Here is a 27,177-nt window from a genome sequence, read left to right as displayed (position 1 = left end):
AGTATAAGGATTTTAGCGAGCATTTTTTGTCATTTCTCTAGTTAATTATTGTATAATTAAATTAATTATTTAACCATTTCATGTCTATTTTTTTATACACATATCCAGATCCTTTTTATTTATTTATTTATTTATTTTAAAAAATTGTTTTCTTTTTTATTTTGCTTAAAATTGCATGGTATACATTTGGATTCTATCTAAAGATTGCGTATTTAAAAAAGAGTAAATGGATTGTACAAGGGTCTTAAAAAAAAAACAACTAAAAAAAAAAGTATGCCTGTAAAAAAATTCAAATCTTCCAACGTCCAAAATTTTTAAAAAATAACCAAAAAAAATTCATGTCTAAAATATGTAATGTAGGCCATGTAAAGACAAAAGTCTTTTTAGAAAATATAATTTCTGATGTTTAAGTAAGTGTTTAGGATTGCTGGTAAAAAAAATAATAATAATAAAATAAAACCCTTTAAAATTGTTTTTAAAAAAAAAAATTCTAGTTTTTAAAAATTCTAAGGTGAAAAACATTTTGTACTTGATTGTATTATTTATTTATTTAGTAGAAAGTTGGCCGTTGTGTTCAGTCACACTTTCCCCGCACAGCATAATGCGTGTTCTTGGCAAAAGGATTAGAACAAATATTTGCCGACTGAGAATGAACAGCTTCGACCTGCAATGTTATGAACAATACTCAGTGGGCCTTATGTAATGGCAGAAACAAGGAGTCAATTAAATGATCACAGAGACATGAGAAACTCAGAAAAAGCAGACGAGAGACTGCACGTAGGTTTTTAGTATTAACCAGACAACTTAGCATGAGCAGATGCATGAGTTTGCATCAGATTTTTATTCCAAGTCATTAGTGGACTAGGAGGTGAGGACTGTATCATCACAAATAGAAAAAGAAAAGTTAATATAGTGCTTGAACAAACAGCAAAAAGACAAATTCCATGCAAAAAATAAATAAAGAAAAGAACAATTTGATTACACTACAAAAAAAAACAAATAATGAAGCAATATCATGGACCATTTTTCATGATGCTGTTTTGTTTTCCCAGGAGATTAAAATTTAACACACTCCAATCAAGCATGATGTTTGGACCGCCTCTAAAATGGCACTTCTCTAAGATCGAGACTACCGCGCATACATCATTTGTAGACATTAAGCGGTGTTTAACGCCGAAACCTTGTCGTTATTTAAAGTAGTAAGGGACTTAATACTACTAAAGTAGTAAGGGACTTAAATATACATTACATAAAATGTAATGTATATTTACTTATACTGTAAATTGGGAGTTTCGTGCACAGTATTGTTGTCGAAATAGTCAACTAAAGTCACAGAAAAACAGCCTACATCCCATGGACACATGGGATGATGTGCAGACATAAAATAAAAGGAGATATTTAACGTGTTGGATCAAGTGCTATTTTATAAGCCTCTGAATAATGAGTGTGGAAGCCATATTGTTCAATTAAAAATTCATACAGCAATATGTTACTCTTATTCGATGTTTATTCTTATTAGAATTCTTGTCACCATCTCGATCATATATCATTAGACTTTATGTGCTTATTATTAAACACTCTTGCTTTTACAGTAGATTACATTTGATCTACTTCTTCAGTCAGCATGTACGGCCAAGGATTTATGGTTGGTTTGGTTGGGAGATACTTCAGTTCTTTGAAGCAAATGTTGGAGAGCAGACACGTCTTGGTTAATGGGCTACATTCGGACTACGTTTGTTTTACTGGGGTCTAGATAGTTCCTGAAGCATGAAATGAGGAAGTTAAAGAACAAGAAAAGAGTTCACGGCTCATTTGTGGCTTGTACAGGACATCCATCCTGCTGTTAAGATGAAAAACAACAAATCTACAAGTCCTCAGGATCGCAAAGGTCATACAGGACTTCAAGAATCGTGCCAATGGACCAAGCTTGTGTCTCACAACTGAAAGTGCAGTGTTGTCCGTTCTCATTGGTCAGCTCGGGTAAACCTTTCCAGAGAGATCTAGAATACACACAATAAAAAAGTTCAGCTTTTCCTAAACTGTTTGAGAAATACATTTTAGAGCTCTCTTGGTGTACCTTTCCAAGTGGACGTTATGCCTTGAGAGAATGTTTCTGACCAGAATCACAGTCTGATTGTATACCTCCTGGCCCATTTGCTTGGCAAAGTACAGTTTGGCTCTTAAGAAGTAGCTGACCAGCCAAAGCCACTCCTGATAAAAGGACAAAAGACAAGGAGGAAAGGCAGTAAATACTTCGATCATCGATAATTTCTCTCTCATGTGCTGTTAAAGGTGGTAGGAAGGGGACGTACAGGTCCTTGGTGGTAATTGAAGCCTTTGGCGATGTTGTAGTTGCTGTTGTCCAGGGCGTTGTCATAGATGCCACAGTAAACCAAGTCACTGTGAAATGTTGAATTATAAACAGATATTAAAAAAAAAAAAAAAAAAAAAAAAAAAAAAAAAAGAAATTTTTCAGAAAGGTATACACTAAGCTTAGCAATAGAAATACAATTTATATACACACGTATATAGTATATTTAACAAAGCATACAAAAACAGTCCTAACTGCATACACTATAATTCTGATAAAGATGCATGAAACGTTTTACCTAAATCTCTAATAATTTTGTTTGCACAGTTTATAAACAATGGGATAAAAACAACTCTCAGAAAAATCTTATGTTTGCTTTTTGGTTTGTTTGCTTTTTTTTTTTTTTTTTTTTAAAGTCCAGGGTGTTGAATTTTAAATAACAAACATTTATTAAAAACTGATCTTTTGGAAGAACGGTGTTCCCTCCAGTACAGCTCCAGAGAATTGATGCTGAGGTGCACTGAAGCTGTTCTAGTGACTCGAGGTGGCCTTATTACCACAATTTATGTTTTTAAAAATGTTAATTACACTCACTCTGGATCTAAAGTCTTCATGCCCAGTGGCCCAAGCAGTTTCTTCTCAGCAATCTCTAAAGCTGCCCATGCTCTCTCCAGTGTAAACAGCTCAGGAGCCTGAAACACAGAATCTACGGTAACCAGCGTGTACAAGCAGCACTGTGTCTCCAGAGGGGCCAAAGGTCTGGTCCGACTATAAAAAAAATAATAATAATAAATAATATATATAAAAAAAAAAGTGAACACATAAATAACTTGTTACAGAATTCAGACAAGTTGTTATTGTTCTTATTTATCAAAAGCGGACAAAATGATCAATGTACAGATGGCCACATAACCCGAGACTGCAGATAGGTTTCAATTCCATCCATTCATTCAACCATCCATCCATCAATTCCACAATCCATCCAACAATCCATCCATTTCACCAACCAACAAGCCACCCACCCACCCATCAATTCCACAATCCATCCATTTCACCAACCAACAAGCCAGCCACCCACCCATCTAGCCATTCTGCAATCCATCCATCCAACAATCCATCCATCAATCCATCCATCAATCCATCCATTTCACCAACCAACAAGCCACCCACCCATCCATCAATTCCACAATCCATCCATTTCACCAACCAAGAAGCCAGCCACCCACCCATCTAGTCATTCCGCAATCCATCCATCCATCTAACAATCCATCCATCCAACAATCCATCCATCAATTCCACAATCCATCCATTTCACCAACCAACAAGCCAGCCACCCACCCATCCAGCCACTCCGCAATCCATCCATCCATCCAACAATCCATCCATCTATTCCACAATCCATCCATTTCACCAACCAACAAGCCACCCACCCATCCATTCATCCATCAATTCCACAATCCATCCATTTCACCAACCAACAAGCCACCCACCCATCCCATCCATCCAATCATTCATCCAGCCATTCCACAATCCATCAACTCTACCATCTATCCATCCCACAATTTTCCATTTCACCATCCATCAATCCACTCACCCATCCATCCGTTCATCCAATTCACCATCCATCAATACACTCACCCATCCATCCATTCCACAATCCATTCATCAATCTACTCACCCATCCATCCATTCCACAACCCATTCATTTCACCATCCATCCATACAACCATTGAACCATATATCCATCCATCCATGTATTTATTAATAATAATAATACAGCTGACCAGTAGTTGTTTGTTATAACACAGCATGGTGTTGATTAATTTATGACAGAATCTCTGACAGTAGTGCCGGCTTTGATTCAAATGACAGGTTTATATTCATGTGCATTATACATAATTGACTCTAAAGTAAAAGCTCTGGGTTATTTTTAATTAACTTTAATAGAAAGAAAAACAAAATAACCTGTCTTACTGACATTCCACAGCACACATTTCTAAATAAATAAAAGGAAGAAAAAAATACTACTTGTTGGTAAATTGGGACATTAGAGGAAAATAATTAACCTAACTTCAGTGTGGTAACTGTAACTCTGCTCATGTCAGCCCATACCACACCCGTCATTCCTATAACAGCACACGCCCCTGAGTGTGTTATTCCTTATGTAACTGATGAAATTAGATATTTTCATAGAACTCAAAGCCCACTGTATGCGCTTACCACCACCATGGCGATGGTGAAATTGGGCCGGAGTTGATAGTCACACCAGGGACTGGAGGCACCGTAGGTGTCTTTGTAAATGCCTCTTTTATGCACTAGCTCTGGATGTTTTTCATGCTTTTCCTCTGGATCAGGTGACACATAGAACATCTTCTCAAAGTTATCCTGGATCCTACGGTTCCACTCCTCGTACGACACAGTGCGAGATTCATCTGAAGAAGGTGAACCCCCCCCCCCCCCCACACACACACACACACACACACACACACACACACACACACACAGTGGTGATGAGGCATAATGAAATTTCCTTTATTGTGTCAGTAATGATTCATGATGACTCTCATACTGAGCAAAATGTTCAAGTGTTTCAGGATATAAATGTGAGAAGACACACCATCTCTCTGGACACTGACGGAAGAGTAAGGGAAGTGACCACTTTGACTCAAACGGGACAACCAGCACACAGTGGACTTGCAAAGACCCACGATCTCCACTGCAGAGCCATCTCTGGAAAACAAAAACCCCACAAAAACAGAGGCCACTTGCTTTCTACATCCCATATTGCCCTCCCCACCCCCCAAATTTCATTTCATTTATTGTTGAACACCATGGAAGGAAAGAACAGCTGCAGTACCTAGGCGTTGCCGGTATCCCACGATTCCCTGCTTTGTCGCTCTCACCCATTTTGTCCATCCACGTCCCACAGTTGAATCGATTTCCCCCATATACAAAGCCTGTTTCTGGGTCTACTTTTGCATGAACATTAAATCCTGGAAATTACAAATGGAGGAGAAACAATGGTTGATGGTCAAGTGTCAGTCAAAATAAAATATTACTAAAGTGAATTTATACTCGACTGTACAAGTCAATTGTACGGTGGTTTTCACTATTCATTAGATTTTGTCCAGTAGATACTGCTTTCTAATATTCCAAAAGGGTCGTTGAATTTTCAGAAGGCGTCAGAAGACGGCTGATTAATTTTCTATAGCAGCTCTACAGCACTTCTGGCTGTAGATGAATTTTACTGTGAGGAAAGTGTCCAGTGTCAACTCTTCGTAACCGTCGAGGTTTTGCTGTGACTTTAAAGTTTTTCTTAACTTAAACTTCAAGAAAGTAAAAAACAGAGGCTGTTGAGGAAACGACTCAACTATTGGTGTTAGAACATTATTATAACAGGAACTAACTTGTTTAACATTAAAAGTCCCCATAAAATCAAAATTGAAGCTTTGTGGCTTTTAGTATTAATGTTCACTTTAAGGTTATCTATATTATATTTGCATTCGAAATGTACAGCCTCTCTCTACCACCAATATGGATCAACAATTTTGACGACATCATTCTGCACTTCAGCTTCTCATCAGATTTTTTGTCCAATCAAATATGAAGTGTCCCGCCCCCAACGTTATAAAAATACATGGTACTAACTGAAGTACAAATTTGCCCGGATGTGAGGTAAGCTAAACGCTATCGGCCATTTAAAAAAAGGAGGAGGATCCACTTGATATGTCCCACCCTGACTTCCTGTTTCAGTGAAAATTATGTCAACACAACGAATTACGCTGCAAGGCACTTAAAAGGGACTTTAAATGTAGCTATATACTGATAAAGTAAGATGTGTTCTTGAATTAATAAAATATAAATAAATCGCTGGTATATTGGCGTGGTAGAAAAGGATTAAGACATTTTGGGACATGCTGTTAAAGGAAAATGATCCTCTTCACTGTTAATTATTTTCCTATAACAGTATGCGGCCAAGAGTTTTATTGCTTACTTATCTGGCAGCTTTTACAAGGCCATTTAAATACTGTAATTTTAAGAACTTGGCTGGCCTTCATCTCTCATGTTGCAGTCGATCTGTGGCCCGGCATTCCGCTCTCTGAATTCAATGCCTTGCATGTGGCGCTGCATTGCCTCCTGGATGACGTCGTACAGAGGCTGGTCCTGGGAAAATAAAATGTATTTATTTATTATTAGTAGTAATAATAATAAACTAATTACATTCAATATACTTAGAAGCTTATAAAATATTTAATATATTATAATGTATTAGAATAAATCTCATCCAGTGCTACACTTTTCATTTGACTTGAGAATGCAGCCTGGCATTCCCAGGCATGTTGTTGAGAGGAAGTAGTTAAAAGTACTGCGCTAATGTTAAAAAGACTTAAAATTAAAAACCCAGGACCATCAGAGAACCACTGATGTGCCCCTAAGTAAGGATCTAACTTGTCTTCTTTGACTACAACCATCTGCCCAATTAATAAATGTAAACATCACAATTCCCTTAGATTTACCAGAGTGCCTGCAGGCTGGGGTTCAGACTCGTCTGTAGGGTACATGCGTGACACGGGGCACGACAAGATGTCCACACCATTGGGGACTATAGTGCAGTAGTCCTGGATGCGCTGCAGCCACCACCACACGGCATCCCGGCAGTTGTATCGAGCCTTTGTGCCCTCACCAAGCAAGTTGGGGATCAAGCCATGTCTTAGAGTAGCAGCAAAGGCCAGGATAATGTTCCTGCGGTGAATGTTTATTTTAATATGAACAGTTTATCCAGTTTTAATGCTTATTCATTATTGGGGGGGGGGGGGGGGGGGTAATGTGAATTCGCTATAGTCACTGATAGACTGTAACAAAGTCACTGATGTTAGCACCATTTCAAAATATTACATCCAATGTTTTAAGCAAGTAAGGCAACTCAGTCATATTGCAGTGAAAAACCTGAAACTACAGCTCATGCTACATTATTGACTCAGATGCTAAGAGATGCAAAGGAAAATCAATTTATGAAAACCATAAACTTGTGGGCTTTGTTGGCAAGCATGAGTGGGCTAGGAGCATTAACCCTGTTGGCATTTGTGGGATCTGGCAACCTGAAGTGTCACTGAGGAAGCAGCACCCTTCGAGCTAATACTATTACATTAATTTACATTAATTTCTTCTAATCTCTATACTTTAAAATTATTTACCTTACGTTATACAAATATAACTGACACCACGTTAAATAAAACAATCGTAACGTTGCGCTGTCGCAAATTTGATCTGTATTCTGTTTTGTTTTTTACAAAACATCCGCGACTAGCTTGTAGCCTGTAGCCCGCTAGCATCACCTACCGCTAGCCTTGTTTACGTTTCACATTTCTCACTTACCGCTGTTCTGTTTTTAAAAAACAAACAAACAAGCAAACAAACAAATATGTCTGCTGTCTCTCCGGTTTTGAGTGCAGATGAGGACTCGCTTGAGCTTCACATGGTGCGGCTGGAACTGGAGGATGTGGAGAAGCAGATCCGCGGCCTACTCGACAAGCAGGCCCAGCTGCTGGAGCGACAAACTGCGCTGGAAACATCTTGTGCCTCTGCTCACATATCCAAGGTAAGCACACAGCGTGGTATTTCCACTCCCAGCCCCTCTACGCCGTGTGTTTCTCTGTGCAGGGACCGTGCACCTAGGACTTTCCCAGCCGTGGTCTCCGTCACGCCGGCGCCAACACACCTCGGGCCTTGGGTGAACCAGCGGCAAAAGGCGCGGGCTGGACCTTCTCCACCTCCGGTGTTCGAGATTCCAACCAGGAACCGCTTCGCCCCTCTCCGCCAGACCAGACCCAACACTGTGATCGTCGGGGACTCAATTGTGCGGAACGTCCGTGTAGCCTCATCTAAAGGTAAGGTGCGCACACACTGTTTTTCTGGTGCTTGTGTCCTTGATGTCGCTGCGCAGGTATCCGGGATCCTGAAGAAGGACGAGCGCATTGGAGCGGTTGTGCTGCACGCGGGGACGAACGACACCAGGCTGCGGCAGACGGAGGTTCTGAAGAGGGACTTCTCCAGCCTGATCGAGACGGTACGAGGCAGATCACCTACCGCGAAGATCATCGTCTCTGGACCTCTTCCCACATACAGACGTGGAGCAGAAAAGTTCAGTAGACTTCTAGCATTAAATGATTGGTTAGTCTCTTGGTGTAATGAGCAGAATCTGGTGTTTGTCAATAACTGGAATCTGTTCTGGGAGCGTCCTAGGTTGTTTCGTCCTGATGGCCTGCATCCCAGCAGCCTTGGAGCGGAACTGCTTTCAGACAACATTTCCAAGGCGCTACACTCCAAGTGACTGCCTACCGTAAGTACATCTTCCAATAATAACATTCAGTATAATCAATGTTCAACTAAAAATCCGGCAAAGGTAATACATACTATAGAGACTGTGTCTGTTCCCCGAGCTATTCAAATATATAGAAAATCTCGGAAAGTCGATCTTCGTAACCTAATTAACATAAAATTAAATCATATTGAATGCACAGCCAGCACTTTTGATCTGAGGCTAGGACTATTAAACATTAGATCTCTTGCGTCTAAGGCTCTTATTGTTAACGACATCATTACTGATCAGGAATGTAATTTAATGTGTTTAACGGAAACTTGGATTAAACCAAACGAGTACATAGCATTAAATGAAGCCAGTCCTCCTGGATACAGTTATGTACATCAGCCTCGTTCAACTGGTAGAGGAGGAGGTGTTGGACTCATCCATAGTCAAAATCTAGTCGTCACACAAAAACCTAAGCATAAATTTAGTTCTTTTGAAATTCTTTATACCAGTATAAGTTATGTAGCCACAAAAAATAAGTCAATCCCTCTAATTATTATTTACAGACCCCCAGGGCCATATACTGAATTTCTTAGTGAATTTGCAGACTTTGTCTCAAACCTGGTTGTGTCTGTAGACAAAGCATTAATCGTCGGAGACTTTAATATTCATTTTGATAACCTGGAAGACCCTCTAAGAATAGCGGTTGTGTCCATCTTAGATTCAGTAGGGATTAATCAGAACGTAATCGGGCCTACTCATAATGGTGGTCACACTCTTGACCTCATACTAACATACGGACTAAGTATAGAAAATATTATCATTTTTCCGCAGTCTGAAGTTGTCTCAGACCATTATCTTATCTCGTTCATAATACGTATTGATCATAATATTTCCACCTCGTCTCGCTACCGCGTAAAACGTACCTACACATCAGCTACTGCACAGAGCTTCATAAATAACCTCGCAGAAACATCAATTAGATTTGGATCACCGTCAGATCACACAGAACTCGATCAGGCGACTGAAAGCTTGGAGTCAACACTCCGCTACACGCTAGATAGAGTGGCTCCACTCAAAAGGAAAATAATTAGAGAAAAAAAAATTAGCACCCTGGTATAACGATCAAACGCCTACCTTAAAACAGACAACTCGACAATTAGAACGTAAGTGGCATCAAACCAAACTGGTGATATTTCAAACAGCATGGAAGGAGAACCTACTGAAATATAGGAAATCTCTTGGCGATGCTAGAAAAATCTATTTCTCCACCTTAATAGGAGACAACAAAAACAATTCTAGATTCCTTTTCAACACAGTAGCAAAATTAACTAGGAATAAAACCACTACAGAGAGAAACACTCAATCATTACATAGCAGTGAAGATTTCATGAAATTTTTCAATGATAAGGTTGAAAATATTAGACGTGAAATACAGGCCATTAAATTAAAACTGGACAGTACTGTAATAAACCCATTACATGACAATGTAGCAATATCAGATCAATGTTTAGAGTGTTTTGCTCCGCTTAGAGAGACCGAACTAGCTACATTAATCTCTTCATCCAATTCATCAACTTGCATACTAGATCCCGTACCTTCATGTTTGTTTAAACAGATTGGTCCAGTAGTAATTGAGCCACTTCTAAATATAATCAATTCTTCCCTAAGCAGTGGCTATGTACCTAAATCACTTAAATTAGCAGTTATTAAACCCTTGATTAAAAAACCTGATCTTGACCCGTCTCAATTGTCCAACTATAGACCAATATCAAATCTCCCCTTCATCTCTAAGATTTTAGAAAAGGTTGTAGCAAAGCAGTTATGCTCGTACTTAGATAGGAATAACATTCATGAACTGTATCAGTCAGGATTTAGACCTCATCATAGCACAGAGACAGCGTTAGTTAAAGTAGTAAATGACCTTCTACTGACTTATGATCAGGGTTGTGTCTCGCTGCTTGTGTTACTCGACCTTAGTGCAGCTTTTGATACTATAGATCACACTATTCTCCTTGATAGATTAGAAAATGTTGTTGGTATTAAGGGAACAGTCCTCTCCTGGCTCAGGTCTTATCTCACCGATCGTTATCAGTTCGTAGATGTAAATGGTGAATTCTCCATGCGTACTGAGGTTACTTTTGGAGTTCCACAGGGTTCTGTTTTAGGCCCACTGCTCTTTACTTTATAAATGCTACCCCTAGGTCAAATTATTCGTAAACATGGAATTAGCTTCCACTGTTATGCTGATGATACACAGTTGTATGTTTCAGCGAAGCCAGAGGACAGACATAAGCTTAGTAAAGTTGAGGATTGTGTAAAGGACATTAGATATTGGATGTTAATTAACTTCCTTCTGCTTAATTCTGATAAAACAGAAATACTTTTATTAGGCCCACGTGTAGCTAGAAGTATTCTTTCTGATCACATGGTTACTCTGGATGGTCTTTTTGTTTCATCATGTGCAGCAGTTAAAGACCTTGGAGTGATTATTGACTCCAGCCTATCATTTGATGCTCATGTAGATAATATTACTAGGATAGCCTTCTTTCATCTCAGAAATATTTCTAAAATAAGAAACATATTTTCACTACATGATGCGGAAATACTAGTTCATGCATTCGTCACCTGTAGATTAGATTATTGTAATGCCATACTGTCTGGATGTTCCAGTAGGAATATAAATAAGCTCCAATTAGTCCAGAATGCAGCTGCTAGAGTCCTAACTAGAACTAGAAGATACGACCATATCACACCGATATTATCAATACTGCATTGGCTCCCAGTAAAATCTCGCATTAATTATAAAATACTCTTATTAACCTATAAAGCACTAAATGGTCTCGCGCCACAATATCTAAGCGACCTTTTGGTTTTATATGATCCGCCACGCCTACTTAGATCAAAAGATACAGGCTATCTGACTGTACCTCGAATAGTGAAGGCTACAGCAGGGGGAAGAGCTTTCTCTTATAGGGCCCCACAGTTATGGAACAGTCTTCCTATTAGTGTTCGGGACTCAGACACAGTCTCAGTGTTTAAGTCTAAGCTTAAAACGTATTTGTTTACTCAAGCCTACCCTGACTAGATTCTGTTCTACTTTCTCCCTCTCTCCTTTCGCCGAGCCCCACACGAATTTATGGAGATACTAGAGATCCAGATCCTTTCTGCCTCTGGATGGAGCTCAAATCTTCTTTAATTCCAGACTGCTGGGACTACGGCTGCTCTTAACGCCATACAGACTTCATATAAATCCATAATGAACTTTTTCACAATATCTGTTGTTACCCAGATGAGGATGGGTTCCCTTCTGAGTCGGGTTCCTCTCAAGGTTTATTCCTCTTAAAACATCTTAGGGAGTTTTTCCTTGCCACCGTAGCCACTCAGTGGCTTGCTCAGTTGGGATAAATTCACACCTTTAATATCTGTATACCGTGTTGATATTTCTGTAAAGCTGCTTTGAGACAATATCTATTGTAAAAAGCGCTATACAAATAAAATTGAATTGAATTGAATTGAAAACCAGTTTAAGGTGAACGCTTCAGTGGTGTGCCATTTGTACTCTATCTAGATCTCTAAAATGTACATCAAAGACTAGGTTAGCAATGCATGTTGAAGCCCCCCTGAAAATTCACTGGTGACAAGGTTAACATTTTGTTGATGAAGTATGTCCAGGTTGGCCTGTATATTACATACACCAGACCTAAATGTTGAAGTGTACCTTGCCTCTACATGTCTTCCAGTGACCAGCATGAGGCCACGCAGGGCTACGAACGTGTCTCGGCCCCAGCAGCGGAAAATCCCAGACGAGAAATGAGGCAAACCTGTATAAGGAGAACAAAAATTCAAAAAGCTTCAATTCTACAGAATACATAATGATAATTGGTTAACAGAGAGATATTAGCTCCAGTGCAGAAATATAAGGTTTTAGTATACTGTAACTACTAAGCAAAATTTGGACACCAAACATGCTTATGATCTGGCATTATCCAGACATGGTCTGTCTTGTCTCCATTGACCGAGCCTTAAGCCATGATACCTGCAGCCAGTGACGCACAGCACTGCTCATTCTGCTTGGTGACTGTGTTGAGGCGATGCGGAACATCCTGCAGGGCTAGAGAAAGAGCAGGGAGAGCAGGCACAGGACCCATACCACACATCTGCACTGAGCCCAATGCCAACTGCTTCACCAGGGTTGAACCAGACTGCACAAATCTGTCATTTTAACAGAGCCAATCAGAATAAACAGTACACAGACATCCCAATGCAATTCCTGCTCCACTTTAATTTTTTTGGTATTTGGATGGATGGGTTGATGGGGCTGGATGAGCGACCTGTTTTGAGAGTGTACTGATGGTTGGTTGGGCGGGCAGGTGGATGGAAGAATGGATGGAGGGATTTATGGGAATTGGTGTGTTGATTAGTGGATTGGTTAGTGGGTCAGTGGTAGTTGGATGATAAGATGGATGTGTGGCCAGGTGGGTGGGTATACTGGTGGTTAGATAGGTAGGTGAGTGGATGGATGGACTGACAGATGGATGGGTTGGTAGGTGGTCGAATGAATGGCAGGGTAGTGGATGGGTTGGCAGGGCAGTGTGTGGCTGGAAGCTTAGATGGATGGGTAAATGAGTAGATGAATGGGTGGATAGATGGATGGATGGGTGACTTGGCTGTTTTGTGGGTTGGTAGGTATGCCAGTGGATTGCCAAGAGGATGGATGGATCAATGTATACTATATTGATCACATACAAGAAATCAGAGTGAGGTGAGGCCTGAAGTACAAGACAATATAAACACATTAAAAGTAAGCAAGAAAATACAATAAATATTCACATCGAAATGAGGAAGTAAATAAAATAAAAGCCCAGATAAAATGAAGCATGCATCATAGCAATGACTGAAAATGTTATTGGTACACTGGTCTTCCCAAAATTGCTATTTTTAAGTGTGAAACTGGAAAAATTTGGCATATGTGCTGCTAGAAAAAAGTAAAAAGCTAAAAAAAAAAAAAAAAAGTATGCAAGACAAACCTCGACATCTTGTTGAAGACAACATCCATAGCTGTAGTGTATGCCCCAGCAATGATGGCATCAAAGTAACATGGAATGAGGTAGCGTGGGATTCTCTTTAGGTAGGCAAATATGGCATGGAACCATTTCCCCACCTAGGACAGTCCTTGAATGTAAGACTAATTCTTAGGCACTTGATAGGCACTCTTAGTAGAATACAATGGTGGACAAGAGAAGAAAAGCATGCTTCTGCACCTTACCTCCTTTAGAGCGCCGTCTTTATTCATGAGACGAGAGCTAATGTAGTCAAGCATCCAGTCGCCTTGCCTCAGGTTGTTGCAGAAGGGGTGGCCGAGGTCATTCTTGGGCCGAATGTCGGAAAGTACTGACATGAACCCTGTATTTATAAAAATAAAAATAAATAAATAAAAATAATAATAAAAAATAAAAATAATAAAAAACACACAATAACAGGAGACGCTTGTATTCCAGAACAAAAAGAGAAGTTTATTTCAAAAAGAAGGAAGTTGTAGGTCGGTCCTTAGTACCTTGAAGACCTGCATACTTTAGGGACATCCAGGATGGGATATTGTAGCATCCTCCACTGTCTTCCCGCTCCTCATCATTGCAGCGGTACAGCAAGACATTCAGCTCAGCCAAGGACAGTTTAGAGATGAGACTTCAGTGTAGAGAACATTACATAACATGCACTGTGACAACAATCACAGTTTAAATAAAATATATTATATTATACACACATACCCCAAGTCAACTTCAACAAATAATGAGGTTCCTCAAACTGAGGGGGAAAACCAGGATGAATTCAGTATGCTTACAATTGCAGGGAAGTTTTCAGGATGCCAGGAACATCTGGGTCGGTCAGACTGCCCAATTTGTACTGACGATTAAACTGATAGAGCTGAGTACGCAGGAAGCCCACCAAGTCCTGAGATTCTGAGTCCAGACTCACCCTGCACAAGGTTAGCCACAGGTTAGTGATTACATGAACATGGTAGCCATGATAGTTTTTTACATTTTTTTATTTTAAGAGAACAGTTACTGAATGTAAAGCACTATCCCAAATGTTGGCCTTAGTTCACACTTCAGGTGAACAAAGCACAGATCTATGGTGAGAGGCACTCCTGAGAGGCAGATACAAAATGATGCACGGCTTCTTCATTTGCAGACAAACACTGGGAACAAGCTCAGGGAAACAAACACACTAGGAAACAGGATTATCAGTAACTTAGTACAACTAGGGAAAAAAGACAAATAAAAGCAAACCGCGCCTAAACTGAACAATAACCACTGTGAGACCTCAACACCACAAATATAACAGAACTTGAAGCAATGCTCCAGCAACTGAGGAGAAAAACCAGGGAACTTAAATAGGAGCACAAATCAATCAGGAAAATTAAACGCATGGGAATGGTTAAAACACGAAATGGAGGAAGACAACAGAAGATGTAGTTCTGTAACAACAATCAGGGTGCACGCTAGTGGCCAAAGAAGGAATCATCCCTGGAGGCCATAACAATTCTCTAAATAGTCAGTGTCAGATGGACATGTGTTTACCTGAAAGCAATCACGCTGCCTGGAGTGAGACGATCAAACACGATCTCCTGGACAAACTCATTGCCAGCATTTGTTGTGGCATCTCCTTGTTTCACCACTTGGCTGTCTTTAAGCTGTCAAAACAAAAAAAAACGTACCTTTGCGATTCTAGAACCTCCTTGGTTTGAATAATATTTTGATTAGTTTTTTTGCCATGTGACAGTAAAAACTATACATTTTACATACCTTGTGTGCTAAAAATCCTAGGACACTTATCGTAAAAGGAGCAGGGGTATAACCCCGGTGTCCTGGAGAAATTCCCCCATTGGCTCTTATCCATCACGGCCCCCTAATAATCCCCATCTCTGAATTGGCTACATCACTCGCTCCTCTCCACTAATAGCTGGTGTGTGGTGGGCGTTCTGGTACACTATGGCTGCCATCGCATCATCCAGGTGGATGCTACACACTAGTGGTGGTTGAGAAGATTTACCCCCACATCCCCATCCCCCCCATACTATGTAAAGCGCTTTGAGTGTCTAGAAAATCGCTATATAAATATAACCAAGTAAACATAAGTGAAAGCCAACATTTATTTGTAAGTTACATATATATGAGGCTGGATGTAAAAGCAGAAAAATAGGGACCTAAAACAGAACATTGGGCACCATTTTCAGCACCATGTTGCACATTTATAGGTTCTGAAAATTCTCCATTCATGTCATATGTCATTTTTGTGCAGTTTTTACAACCGCAATTCTGAAAAAGTTAGAAAAGAATGGAAAATGCTACTTTGACTTGTTTTTAAACAACAACAACAAAAACGTATTAAAAAAAGACAAGGTATTTGATGTTTTATGTAATCAACTGTTTTTTGAAAGAAAAACGTTTATTTTGAATCTGATGCATGCAACACATTCCAAAAAAATTGGGACGGGGCAATTTAGGACTGATAGCGATGTGACAAGTTGAAATAAGAAGGTGATGTGAAACAGGTGAGGCAATCGTTTACTCCAACAATTGAAGGCCTAGTCCTCAAGGCTCACCAATCTGCCAACAGATGAGTCAGCGAATAATCCAACACTTTGAGAACAACATTCCCCAAAGACAAATCAGTAGGATTTTGGTCAACCTTTGTCATCAACACCATTTGCCACTGCATCCACAGATGCAGGTTAAGTTATGCAAAGCAGAAGCCATATGTCAATACTGTCCAGAAGCACAGCTGACTTCTCTGGGCTCAGTCTCATCCGAGATGGACGGTAGCACAGTGGAACCGTGTTTTGTGGTCAACATTTCAAATAGTTTTTGGACAAAACAGCCATTGTGTTCTCCAGGCCAAAGAGGAAAAGGACCATCCAAGCTGTTATCAGCGTCAGGTCCAAAAGCCAGTGTCTGTCATGGTATGGGGGTGTGTCCGTGCCCATGGCATGGATAACTTGCACATCTGTGAGGGCAGCATTAGTGCAGAAAGATATGTACACATTTGAGAGCAACATATGCCGCCATCCAGAGCAGAACAATGCCAAACCTGCAGTCCTGACTTGTCTCCGATTGTGGCATAATGTGGCGCCTTATGAAGCGCAAAATTAGGCAATAAAGGCAGCGTAAAGTTGTGCAGCTGAAGAAATGCATAACGGATGAATGGGGGAAATTTCCACTTACTAAAATTAACCAACTGGTGTCTTCACTCTGCCGCCAAACGCTTAATAAGTGTTATTAAAAGAAAAGGTGATGTTACAAAGTGATAAACAGTCGACTGTCCAAACTTTTTTGGAGTGTGCTGCAGCCATCAGATTTGAAATGAGTATATTTTCAAAATAAATTGAATTCACAAAGTAAAATCATCAAATAATGTGTTAAGAATGTGCAATTTTCAAAGTACTCTTTTTTTTTTTTTTTTTGCATTTTCCATACTGTCCCAACGTTTTCAGAATTGGGATTATAGTTCTAATTAAGATAACTCACTACTGTTTACAGGTCCGAGCCTCTGAAACTATTTATAAACCATTACAGCATGCTGTTCTTTTCAGCTGACATGACGGTCTGATGGAATCCTGCCCACGGTTTGCTGTGTTGGTCACTCAGTCTCAGGTTACCTGGAGTTGTTCCTTGAGCTCCACCGTGTACTCAGGCATGCCGTTTATGCACTTCTCATCTTTCACATAGGGGCCAGTGTCTCTCTCAACTGTACGAGCCTCCAGGATCACCTCATTTATCTGGCCTATGCAGTAGCAGTGTGTGTAGCAAGTGATCAATTACAATTTATCATAAATATAAATATTCATTCAAAATTCCATAACTCAAACATGTCTGATTCAGATTGATGGTAGGCAGACCTGGTATGAACATGGGAGACAGTCTTTCCTTGTACTGGTGTGTTTTGGGGTTTTTGAAAGCTGTTCGAGATACAGTCACAACAGACTGGTGTGTGATTGGACAATGCCTGGTTACAGCCACAATGTCTTCATCCAGCTGGTCTACATAGACCTAAAAAAAAACACACATGCCCAAAACAAAGTCTTTCTCTAAAAATTCTCTCATTTCAAGATACCAAAAAATCAAAGTCCAGCTTGTTTAGGCCTTAAGTGTAATGCAGACCTGTGTGAAACCCTTCTCAGCCAGCTCATGGTGAAGCCTGTTGAGTGCCAGCTTCCCTGCCAGGATTCCTGACTGGAGGTTCACCTCCCCAGGAGATGAAGGCAGGGCATCTGGGTTCCATCTGGGGTACAGACGCTCCTCCATGTTCACTGAAATCTGATGCAAAAAAATTACAAATTGCGTATAAATGTTAACTCACCAAAGAGTTGACCAGCTACTAAATACTATTCTAGCTTTAAATCAGCGGATTTATTTTGAGACCGAAATAACACTCCATTACAAGTCAAGACTAGCTTGGGTAAGTGTTAGCAAGTAGAGTCTGCTATATTCATTACCTGATGAGGAACCAGCTCGTCATATCCTCTAGTACTGCCTGTGGCGCAACACGCCATAGACACAATTGCAGAGCTGGGGAGGCAGTCGTACACGGACCGGACCTTTAACAAATGAAAAATAAAGTGCAACAAGAATGCGACAGTTGTTCACTACAAAAAGCACAATCAGATCTCTATTTTGCTAGCCAACCCAACTTTTGTTCTAGCACTACTACATTGTTTAGATAACTCATGTACTCAGTACAGGCCTCATGCAACCTCCTTCTTTACTAACCTGGACAGGACACTCATTGTCATGGCTGACATCAAGGAACATAGCATGTGCTATGCCTGGAACCAAAGGCCTTAGGTTGGGCTGGATGAAGGAACCAACAGGTTCTCCGCCAAAGCGATACACCAGTCTGCCTTCCTCGTGACTGTCCCCAGCGCTCATTGCCTCTGGAGCAAAAAACAGTCAACGTCAGGGGACAGGTTCACTTCAATGGATGGCATGATGGCCATGGATGGCTTGTCTATATTTCATGACTACAACAATGAGCACTAACCCTGCTTCTGCAGAGCAGGCTTACATTTCCACAGAGTTTAGTTCAAGCCATCTTCTTACCCAGTTAATCCTGCTAAATCAATGCCTTGTCAGTATCCTGCTTGGCTTGATTAGGTGTCAGATACAGGTGGGATCTGAACTCTGATGGAACATACTGTAGATATCCAATGTCGGTGACCACTGGTCGAGGCCATAAGTTGTTAACATGGGGATTTTCAATCCAGCCTTCAATCTAAGGGATAACTTGTGTTCCAGTTTCTGATATATCTGAGCCAGGTAACTGCATTTTACAGTATTTATCTTCAGACTTTTGAAAGCTGAAAGAGAATAAAAACAATAACTGGTCCCTGCCCCCTGCTGGCCAGTAGACCAAACACTCTTTGCAGACAAGAACTAGTTCTTTCATTGTAGAAAATGTCGGAAGAGTTCAAGATTAGGAATTTTGAGATTGGGGAAAGTATGAGATTAGGCACTGTCACTGGAATCAGCTCCAACACCAGCAACTTGTTGGTGGAAGAGGCTAAATCGAAGACTGGATTGAGATTGTCAAGATTGTCCTGATTCCTCGTGAAGAGCTCAGCATGCTCTCACAAGTGAGCCTCAGCATGCCATAAAGCCATAAAGCCATAAAGCCAGGCAAGGCAGCAAGATTAAAGCGATGATGAACAGATATAAGAACAGAAATGCAAAGGGCATGCAAAGAGCATTAGCATGAGAAGGTGTGCAAATTGAACAAAGGGAAGCCCAGGAGCCAGGGCGTTAAACCTGGGGACACATCAGTACATTACAATTGGATTAGTACAATCGACCAACACATGTATTAATGGAGAAGGATTTAACATCATGCGTAGACAAAGTCCTCTTCCAGTCTTTCTCTCTACCTCTGATGAGACTCGTAATCCCCAGACGGTTAACGAAGGTATTGTCGAGCTGGTCGCTACCGGTATACAGCTCAGCTATCACGTACAGATTGGGCCTGATTGCCCTTGCAGCAGCTAACATTGCCTAGAACACAACATATGAAACATCATAATGGGTCCATAATGCGAGTCCCAATACTGTGCTTAATTAGGGAATCAATTACCAAAAGTCTGGTTTCAGAACCTACAACTTTTTTTGGTGAAGTACTTCTTCTTCTTTTTTTTTACATTAAAACATAACATAATACTTTATGCAAGTGCTAATAAATAATGTGCCAACAGTTACAAGTTTAAAAATGCACTAGATGCCACAGCACTACTGATCACATCCCCTTTGATATAATACCTCAAATTAACATTATGTGGAATATCTCAGTATTGAGTATGCACTATCAGGAATTTATATTTTTAAAAAATTAAAAAATTAAAAAACACACCTCAGCCACATGTAGAGGTGTGGAATGGCAATTGTCCAACCGTACACCACAGAAGTGTTTAGCTGTTATCTCTGTATACTTCCTCATGTGCTCCCACAGATAGGGACAGTCCTCGGGTTTACCACCATAGCGGAGCTTCACGCTGTCACCCCAGCAGACTAGTTCTCTCCTCAAGTAGACATTAGAGCCTGGCAGAAGGAAGAATTAACAAGTTCAACTAGAATATCCTAAGCCAGACATGGAAAAGACTAATCTAAACCAATTTTCCAGTTCCACTGGTGGTCTCCAAGTCTTGATTGGCATTTGGTAGAATGGCATTTGGGTGCAAACATTTGCACTGACTAGGGGTTCCTGTGGACCAGGTTTGATTATTACAGATGAAACTAGGAGTGAATCTAGACACTGCATTCCACCTGGTTCTGCAAAGTTCCTGAGAGGGTCATCCGCCATCACCCATCCGTTGTGAGCTTGGAGGTGACATGCATCATCTGCATTCTGAAGCAGCAGTTCCTCCTTCTCCATTGGCATGTCCTCAAATGGGAAGGTGAAATATCTGCATTGGGGGAGAAAAAAAAAAAAAAAGACTAATTTAAGATTTGTTCTAAGCATGGTTCAGTGGCTCGACAAATCAAGCATCACCTCATTAAACCCTTACCTCGGTGCCAAAGGATGTTTTTTGGTCACCAAGCCAAGTTTGGGACCATTTGCTGCAAGACGCTCATATCTCATAGTCTCCACTATGCAGTTTACAGCCTAAGAAAAAAACACCAGGACGTCTTGTTCGTAAAACGTAGCACGGAGGATTTTATGGCATTTATGGAAAGAGTGAACCAGGACAGACCTTCTCATGATGGTTGTACATGTCCTTATAGCACTCCATGTTCAACTCCTCCAAACTCTTCTTAAACACATCACAGCATACTTGTATCGCTGATAGGCCGTTCCTGTCAATTAGTATAAAGAACTTATATTTAAATTAAAAGGTAATGTTTAGAAAATAAAGACAATTTATACACTTGTGTGTATCTGTATTTACCTGCTTAACTAGCTTGCCAGACTTTAAGTTAGCTACAATTTTTTTTAGCCTGGTCAATTAAGTTTCTGGGTAACCACAACTCAAGACTGGGCAGCAAACTGGTGCTTTTACCTCCCTGGGGGACTAGCTAATGAACTCATATACGTTAACAATTTATCAAAACAGTAATGTTATGCCTCCTGGGCTATGTTTGGCTAGTTGGTCTTGTTCACAAGTGCTTTGTTATTAATGATTGGTTGCTTGCATTGAGGCTCACCAATGATTCTACGACATATTTGCGTAACGCATGCCAGCTATCGTATGCAATAGTGTGTTTTACAGACACAAACGCAGTAAGCTAAAATACTGTGAATTCTGACATACACTTAAGACTGAGAGATGCAGTATATAATATGAATAGAACATTACATCAGTAAGTTTAAGCTGGAACCATCAGAAAAGAAGATCTGGCAGTTGATCATGATTGAAAGAGTTGTCTAAACAAGACCAAATCCAATATTAAAAAGAAGTCCTCTCTCACCCTTCACCAGAAACTAATACTACCTACTACACCTTAACGCAGACCAGCCCAAGACATAAGGTCAACCCAGTGACATTCATCTAAGCATAGTAACGCTTGATCTCTTGGGAATCCAGCCAATCACATTGCTCTTTCAGTACTGACCCGTGAGAAACTGGAACTCACGTGTGCCTGCCAAACATGTCCAGCGCAGCGTTCATGTCCACCGTGTTGCCGAAGCGTTTGAACCGTGGATCCTGTATGATCTTCAGCTTGCGTTTGATCTCCAGTTCTGTCCCAGCTGGTTTGCCATCTACGGTGCAAGAAGACGAAACCTCAAAACGTCGCACGAAACATTTACATTGCAAGCGTAACGAGATGAGACACTCACTGGCCTGCAGAAGATTGTTAAACTGCTCCACGGCTCTTTCCACGTCCACCTGGAGAAACTCCCAGAGCTTCAGCTGAGGGAAAACCTCCTGCCACAGGAGTTCACGGAGTGTCTGGAGAAAGATTGGTGGTTCATTTTTTTTTACTTAATTGTTGTCTTGTGCTCTGTATGTCATTTACATTATATTTACGGTATTTGGCAGACGCCCTTATCCTTATCAATTGCTCAGATCATACATCTGAGCAATTGAGGGTTAAGGTAGCTTGGCGGTGAGGGGGTTTGAACTCATGAATTTCTGAGCAGTAGCCCAACACCTTAACCACTGAGCTACCACTGCCCTATGTCCAATGTCCATGGTAAGCACAACCCAAACTCACAGTGAGCTGCTTCTCATCCTCAACCAGAGCTGGTAGGCCTCGGTCACGGTATTTTCCATTGGCAATGTCACAGCTGAAGTGCCAGAGAGCCCGATCCAGTATCCAGGCTGGCTTTAAGTGTGGAGAATTCGCCAGGTTGTAGCCACACTCAGGATGGAGTCTGAGCCATTTACTGTTAACTGCTACTCAGAAGAACAAAAACAAAACAAAAAGGAGCTCATATGTGGACAGGACAATCAAATAGATCTAGTATAGATCTGTATCTGTCTATACACTCACTGGTCACTTTGATAGGAACACCTGCTCATTCAATCAGCCAATCAATGAGCCTGTGCCCAGTGTAACATCAGATTCCTGTAACCCAGTCTTCTTCTTTCTCATGGTTCGTCATGTTCGCTCTGAAATGCTTTTCTGTTCACCACGGTTGTAAAGAGCGGTTATTTGATCAGAAGTTTCTGAAATATTCAAACCAGCCCATCTGGCACCAACACCCACATCATGGTTAAAGTCACTGAGATCACTGAGATCACTGAGATTTTTCCCCATTGTGATGTGTGAAGTGAACATTAACTGAAGTACGTGACCTACATCTATATGATTTATGCATTGCTCTGCTGCCACGTAATTGGTTGATTGGATATTTGCATGAATGTACAAGTGTGCAAGTGCTAAGAATAAATGAGCCCCTTGACTAATTGGTTTGGAAAGATTTGGGTTGATATAGACTTCAATTACTTGTTCAAAGATTGTGCCGATAAGTTTTTTCAAACTATTTCTCGAAAATCGTTATCTACACAGATTTTGCACGCTACAGAGCTAAACTCTAGTTTTTGAACTAGCATTGGTTAGCTTTATTAACTTTTGAGATCTTTGAATGTGTCTGTTTATCAGTAACACCATGCACATAGCTAGCATAAGTTACATTCATATACCATGTGCTATTTTTAGATCTGAACTCGGTTGGAGTTGGATTTCAGGTCAAGGGCAAGTGATCAGTCTTGTGAGTGCTGGTTTTGACACTTTTGAACCGACTCACGATCTGAGATTCATGTTCCCAGTGGATTTTACTAGTCTAGGTTTGGTTCTGTTGTTCACAGTTTTGTTTTTCTTTTCATTTGTTTCAGGTTTATGAATGTCAGTTATTTCATGTATGGTTCATTTTATGCTCACAGTTCTTGTTTTTATCTCCTGTGGGGTTTAGCATGGACGTTTCTTTTAAAGATCCTAATTTAGCCTGACCAGCTGTGTTTAAATAAGGCTAGAATTAAACTAAACAGATGGGTTGCTCTCAAGGAGCAGAAGCTGAAGATAAATGGCTTCCTTCAATTTGATATGGAAACATTTTTGTTTGCTTGTTCTTTTACTAATGACGTTCTGCTTCAAAAGCAAGACCATAATGAGTTCCTGCATAATTCCCACCACCACCACCACAAAGATAAGATCCAGATCCAGTGACGGGTTCACTGTGTTCACCTTAAACTGTAGGATAATATTCAGCATGGTATATAATGCGATTCATTCCTTCGAATCAAAGTCCTGTAATGATGGTCCGGGTCTTACTAGGACATGCAAACAAAGCTGCTAAAACCATGGGTGCTGTAAAATTATATTCAGACCATTTCCTCTGCTAATTACTGCAATCTGGATCAGAGGAGGATGAAACATTACAATATTGCTTCATTTAACCTCATTAGAAACAGCACCAAACAGTAAAAATCTATAACTGTCGTACAAGTCAAGCTTTTCAGTTCATTCTGCTTTCAGTTTTATAAAGAACAGGTCCTGAATGATAAAATCATGACGACTTCCAGGGAATTAATCAACTCACTCATTTGGTCTGTTTTCAAGTATTTTAAGATGTCAACTAACCGAACAGTTTTACATTTCCAACTCGTTTACTCTTATAGCATGGACTGTTCATATAGCATGCCTGTGTCCAGCTCACTTTATATACCACTACAAGACAATTCAATGGCCTGGATGCTAAAATTATTATATGTAAAAGTCTACTTTTCATTTTGGTCATCATAAAAGACGCTGTACCAGTGAAACCTTTATCCAATCCAATAAGTAGCGTATATCCTTTCTAATTACTAACCTATTCTAATTCCGACCCATTTTAAGAACCTGCTTGAGGTCCATTTGTTGGGGTTTTTGGTTTAATTTTTGCGCTTCAGATAAAGGTTATGATTGTTACTCCTCACTTCTCACAGAGTAACAATGTAAGTGTACTGTATGCATAATGGACAACCTTGAACCCGAAACTTTTTCCTCTACGTGACACCCGGACAAGAACTGATGAAGTGGCGGGACATCGTAGCTGAAAATTGTACGAGTCACTGTAGTGGACATGGAATGCACTGCGCTTCAGTCATCCCAACACGATCAGGCAAAAGGGTGTTTCCTAAGGTCATGCCAGATTAAAGCGTGTTGGAATCCTCCCAGCAGACTTAGAGGACAGAATGAAATACAGTAATGGCAAAGATAATGCCGGGCTCTACTTTTAGAGCCAGGCAGTATCAGTGAAATGTCAAAAGACCACATCATTGTCAAGCACTAGTAGTTTGCTGGCCAGGTAGTCAAAGTATCACGGTATTCTAGGGGTCACATCTGCCGGATCACATCTGTCCTATTATTTTTCAACTGCGACATCATTCCATCTCTATGAGGCAGGTTTCTAAGATTGATATCGACAAATCAACAGCAACAGAGCTTCCAGAATGCTGAGAATGTCGAATGAAAGAATGATGCAACCAGGACAGCTGGCACTGCAACACCTCTTCTGCTCTGAGGTTGGTTCTGCATTGGCAGCACATAGTTCAGCCTCTAACCAGTAGCTGAAAAGGTCAGGGGTTTTGCTATCCTAATTTTTTTTTTTTAAACAATTTCTTTCCAAAACCCTGGGATGTAGGTTTTTTCTCAGGGGTTTTTTTTTTGGGGGGAGGACGTGAAAGTCCTCCAAGTCTGCTTTAGTGGTTTAAGTCTCCAGACACCACTACCACCACCACGAAACCCCCAACCACCACCCCACCCCCAGTTCTACCAAACATCATCCAATTATTAAGACAGTAAAAAGGTATTCTTGTGCCATGAGGGAGTCATGTCAGCTTTGTACCTGTATGGTTGTACACGATGTCTGTGATGCAAACCATGTTCCACTCTTTCCGGATCGTCTCTGTCAGGTTCCCCACATCCATCCATGTGTAATTCTTTCCCGGTGGGGAGAAATCTGGGTTCAGCTTCAGCTGGTCAGCAATCGAGTAGCAGGAACGTGACTCACCCAACTCCTGCAGTGGCGTCAAGTGGATCATATTGTAACCTATAACAAAAAGAGCACACTCATAATGCTCTGTGTCAGTCTTTACCTGTATTTTAGCTAGACGCCTACCCAGTTACACGTTTCATACCACATCTTTGGTGCTTTTGCGTGTTTCAATGCTAAACCTCACCACGGCAGTCGTTCATATCAACATATCAATAATGTTACCAATAGGTCTGCTACTAATAGTACTTCAGTATCAGTATCATTTCATCAGTATAATCTTCATGCTAGATCTTCATGCTGTTCAGATCCTCACCTGTTTCCCTGGCCACTCTGAGCCGGTCTAGCCATTCGTCCAGTGGCCCGAGGCACTTAGCCAGGTAAGTCTGTGAGGTGATGCTGTCCAAAGGGAGAACCGTCCTTTCAAGGCCGACTCGTAGCACGGGGTCCACCACAAAATAGCCACCACCAGTTTTCTCCTCATTCCTGACAGCAAAAAAAACACAGCTATGCTTGGATTGCTTTAATTTCATGAAATAAATAAACATTTCAAGGAATGGAATCTTAAATGTGATTCAAAAGAGTCCAACACCCACCCACAGCCGAAGTAATACTGGTAGGAGCCAGCGATCTCAAGGTCCAGTTTGCAGTACTTGTCAGAGTCATCCTCCTTCCCACTGGGCTTGATCCACCCGAGGACACGAAACTCACACCTGTTGAATTTTTGCCCTGGTGCAGGGTAATTGGTGTGGACGTGCACATTCTTCCCCTGCAAAGTTGGACCTAATCGGAACTGGAGCTGGAAGCCTTAATGAGGCAAAAATAAAAAATAAAATTATGAACACAAGCTTTTCAGGCTTAGTACTTGGTCTTGGACCAAATCCTTAACCTAAAGAGCTTGTGTTTATCTTTAAAAAAAAAAAAAAAAAAAAAAAAAAATTACAATATTTTCTGTCATTAACTCCTGAAGCCCCATTTTTATATAACTGTACAACCTGTAAACTCTGGAATGGAACAGAAAAGGTCAACAAAAACCAAAGCCTGCTGCTAAATCTGTAACTACGTGATATTCTGATCGTGCAGGAGATATCGAGATATGCTTAGGTAGTGCAAAATACAAGCCACACCGATCCAGAGGCTTGCACTGCATGACTTGGACAGTCCCAACTACTGAAGAGTAAGGAACAAACCTCAGGTTAGTAACAATATCTGTCGCCAAGAAGACCTCCAGAGTAACCTTTTAGAAGCGCTATAATTTTTCTTAATCATACCTTGCTCCAGGCGAAACAGAGTCTTCTCCAGTCTCTCCATGTCGTTGAGCAGAAGCACTCTGGTCTGTCCACGGCGGAAAGTATCGTTCTTTTTTTAGGATGCCCTTTACATGTGTCTGCAACAGCATGATAAAGAGGGACACAAGGGAACAATGTTCTATGTGTTGATACAGGGAGACACGTACAGGTTTACGGTGCATTCGCACACGTGGCCTTCCAATGTTTACCTCCTCAAAGACGGGAACAGGAGAACGCTAAAGGCACACCCGAGTCTACTGAAATTTCAGACTCGGTTAAGAGGAAGGAACGTGCTCAGGAAGAGC

The 27,177-nt window shown here is 40.7% G+C and overlaps 2 protein-coding genes across 4 annotated transcripts; one reads left to right on the top strand and one right to left on the bottom strand.

Moving 5' to 3' along the window:
• Positions 1-804: 804 nt before the first annotated feature.
• On the bottom strand, positions 805-27,116 carry LOC108272764 (glycogen debranching enzyme). Its single transcript, XM_017481473.3, has 33 exons — positions 26,855-27,116; positions 26,180-26,390; positions 25,900-26,069; positions 25,437-25,640; positions 22,322-22,503; positions 21,945-22,056; positions 21,740-21,866; positions 20,860-20,962; positions 20,674-20,771; positions 20,432-20,571; positions 20,019-20,206; positions 19,543-19,666; positions 18,392-18,555; positions 18,118-18,219; positions 17,783-17,938; positions 17,521-17,671; positions 17,281-17,405; positions 15,203-15,315; positions 14,464-14,598; positions 14,176-14,306; positions 13,888-14,024; positions 13,649-13,782; positions 12,658-12,833; positions 12,340-12,442; positions 6,829-7,054; positions 6,364-6,475; positions 5,169-5,304; positions 4,929-5,041; positions 4,532-4,743; positions 2,906-3,003; positions 2,313-2,400; positions 2,078-2,211; positions 805-2,000 (listed from the first exon to the last, which is right to left on the bottom strand). The coding sequence occupies exons 1-33, from the start codon at positions 26,892-26,894 to the stop codon at positions 1,865-1,867; spliced, it is 4,581 nt and encodes a 1,526-aa protein (XP_017336962.1). The 5' UTR covers positions 26,895-27,116; the 3' UTR covers positions 805-1,864.
• On the top strand, positions 7,417-12,143 carry LOC128630387 (uncharacterized). 3 transcript variants are annotated; one of them, XM_053678964.1, is made up of 3 exons: positions 7,417-8,452; positions 8,555-8,651; positions 11,707-12,143. In XM_053678964.1, the coding sequence occupies exons 1-2, from the start codon at positions 7,734-7,736 to the stop codon at positions 8,640-8,642; spliced, it is 807 nt and encodes a 268-aa protein (XP_053534939.1). In that variant the 5' UTR covers positions 7,417-7,733; the 3' UTR covers positions 8,643-8,651; positions 11,707-12,143. The 3 variants fall into 3 exon arrangements, with proteins under 3 accessions (XP_053534939.1, XP_053534919.1, XP_053534897.1); XM_053678944.1 differs by having other exon boundaries at positions 8,555-12,143; XM_053678922.1 differs by having other exon boundaries at positions 7,417-8,651.
• Positions 27,117-27,177: the final 61 nt, after the last annotated feature.

Source organism: Ictalurus punctatus, chromosome 1 (assembly GCF_001660625.3).
Source record: "Ictalurus punctatus breed USDA103 chromosome 1, Coco_2.0, whole genome shotgun sequence".
Taxonomy (NCBI): domain Eukaryota; kingdom Metazoa; phylum Chordata; class Actinopteri; order Siluriformes; family Ictaluridae; genus Ictalurus; species Ictalurus punctatus.
The sequence above is the reverse complement of the archived record's forward strand: the minus strand, read 5'-3'. Positions and strand labels throughout refer to the sequence as shown.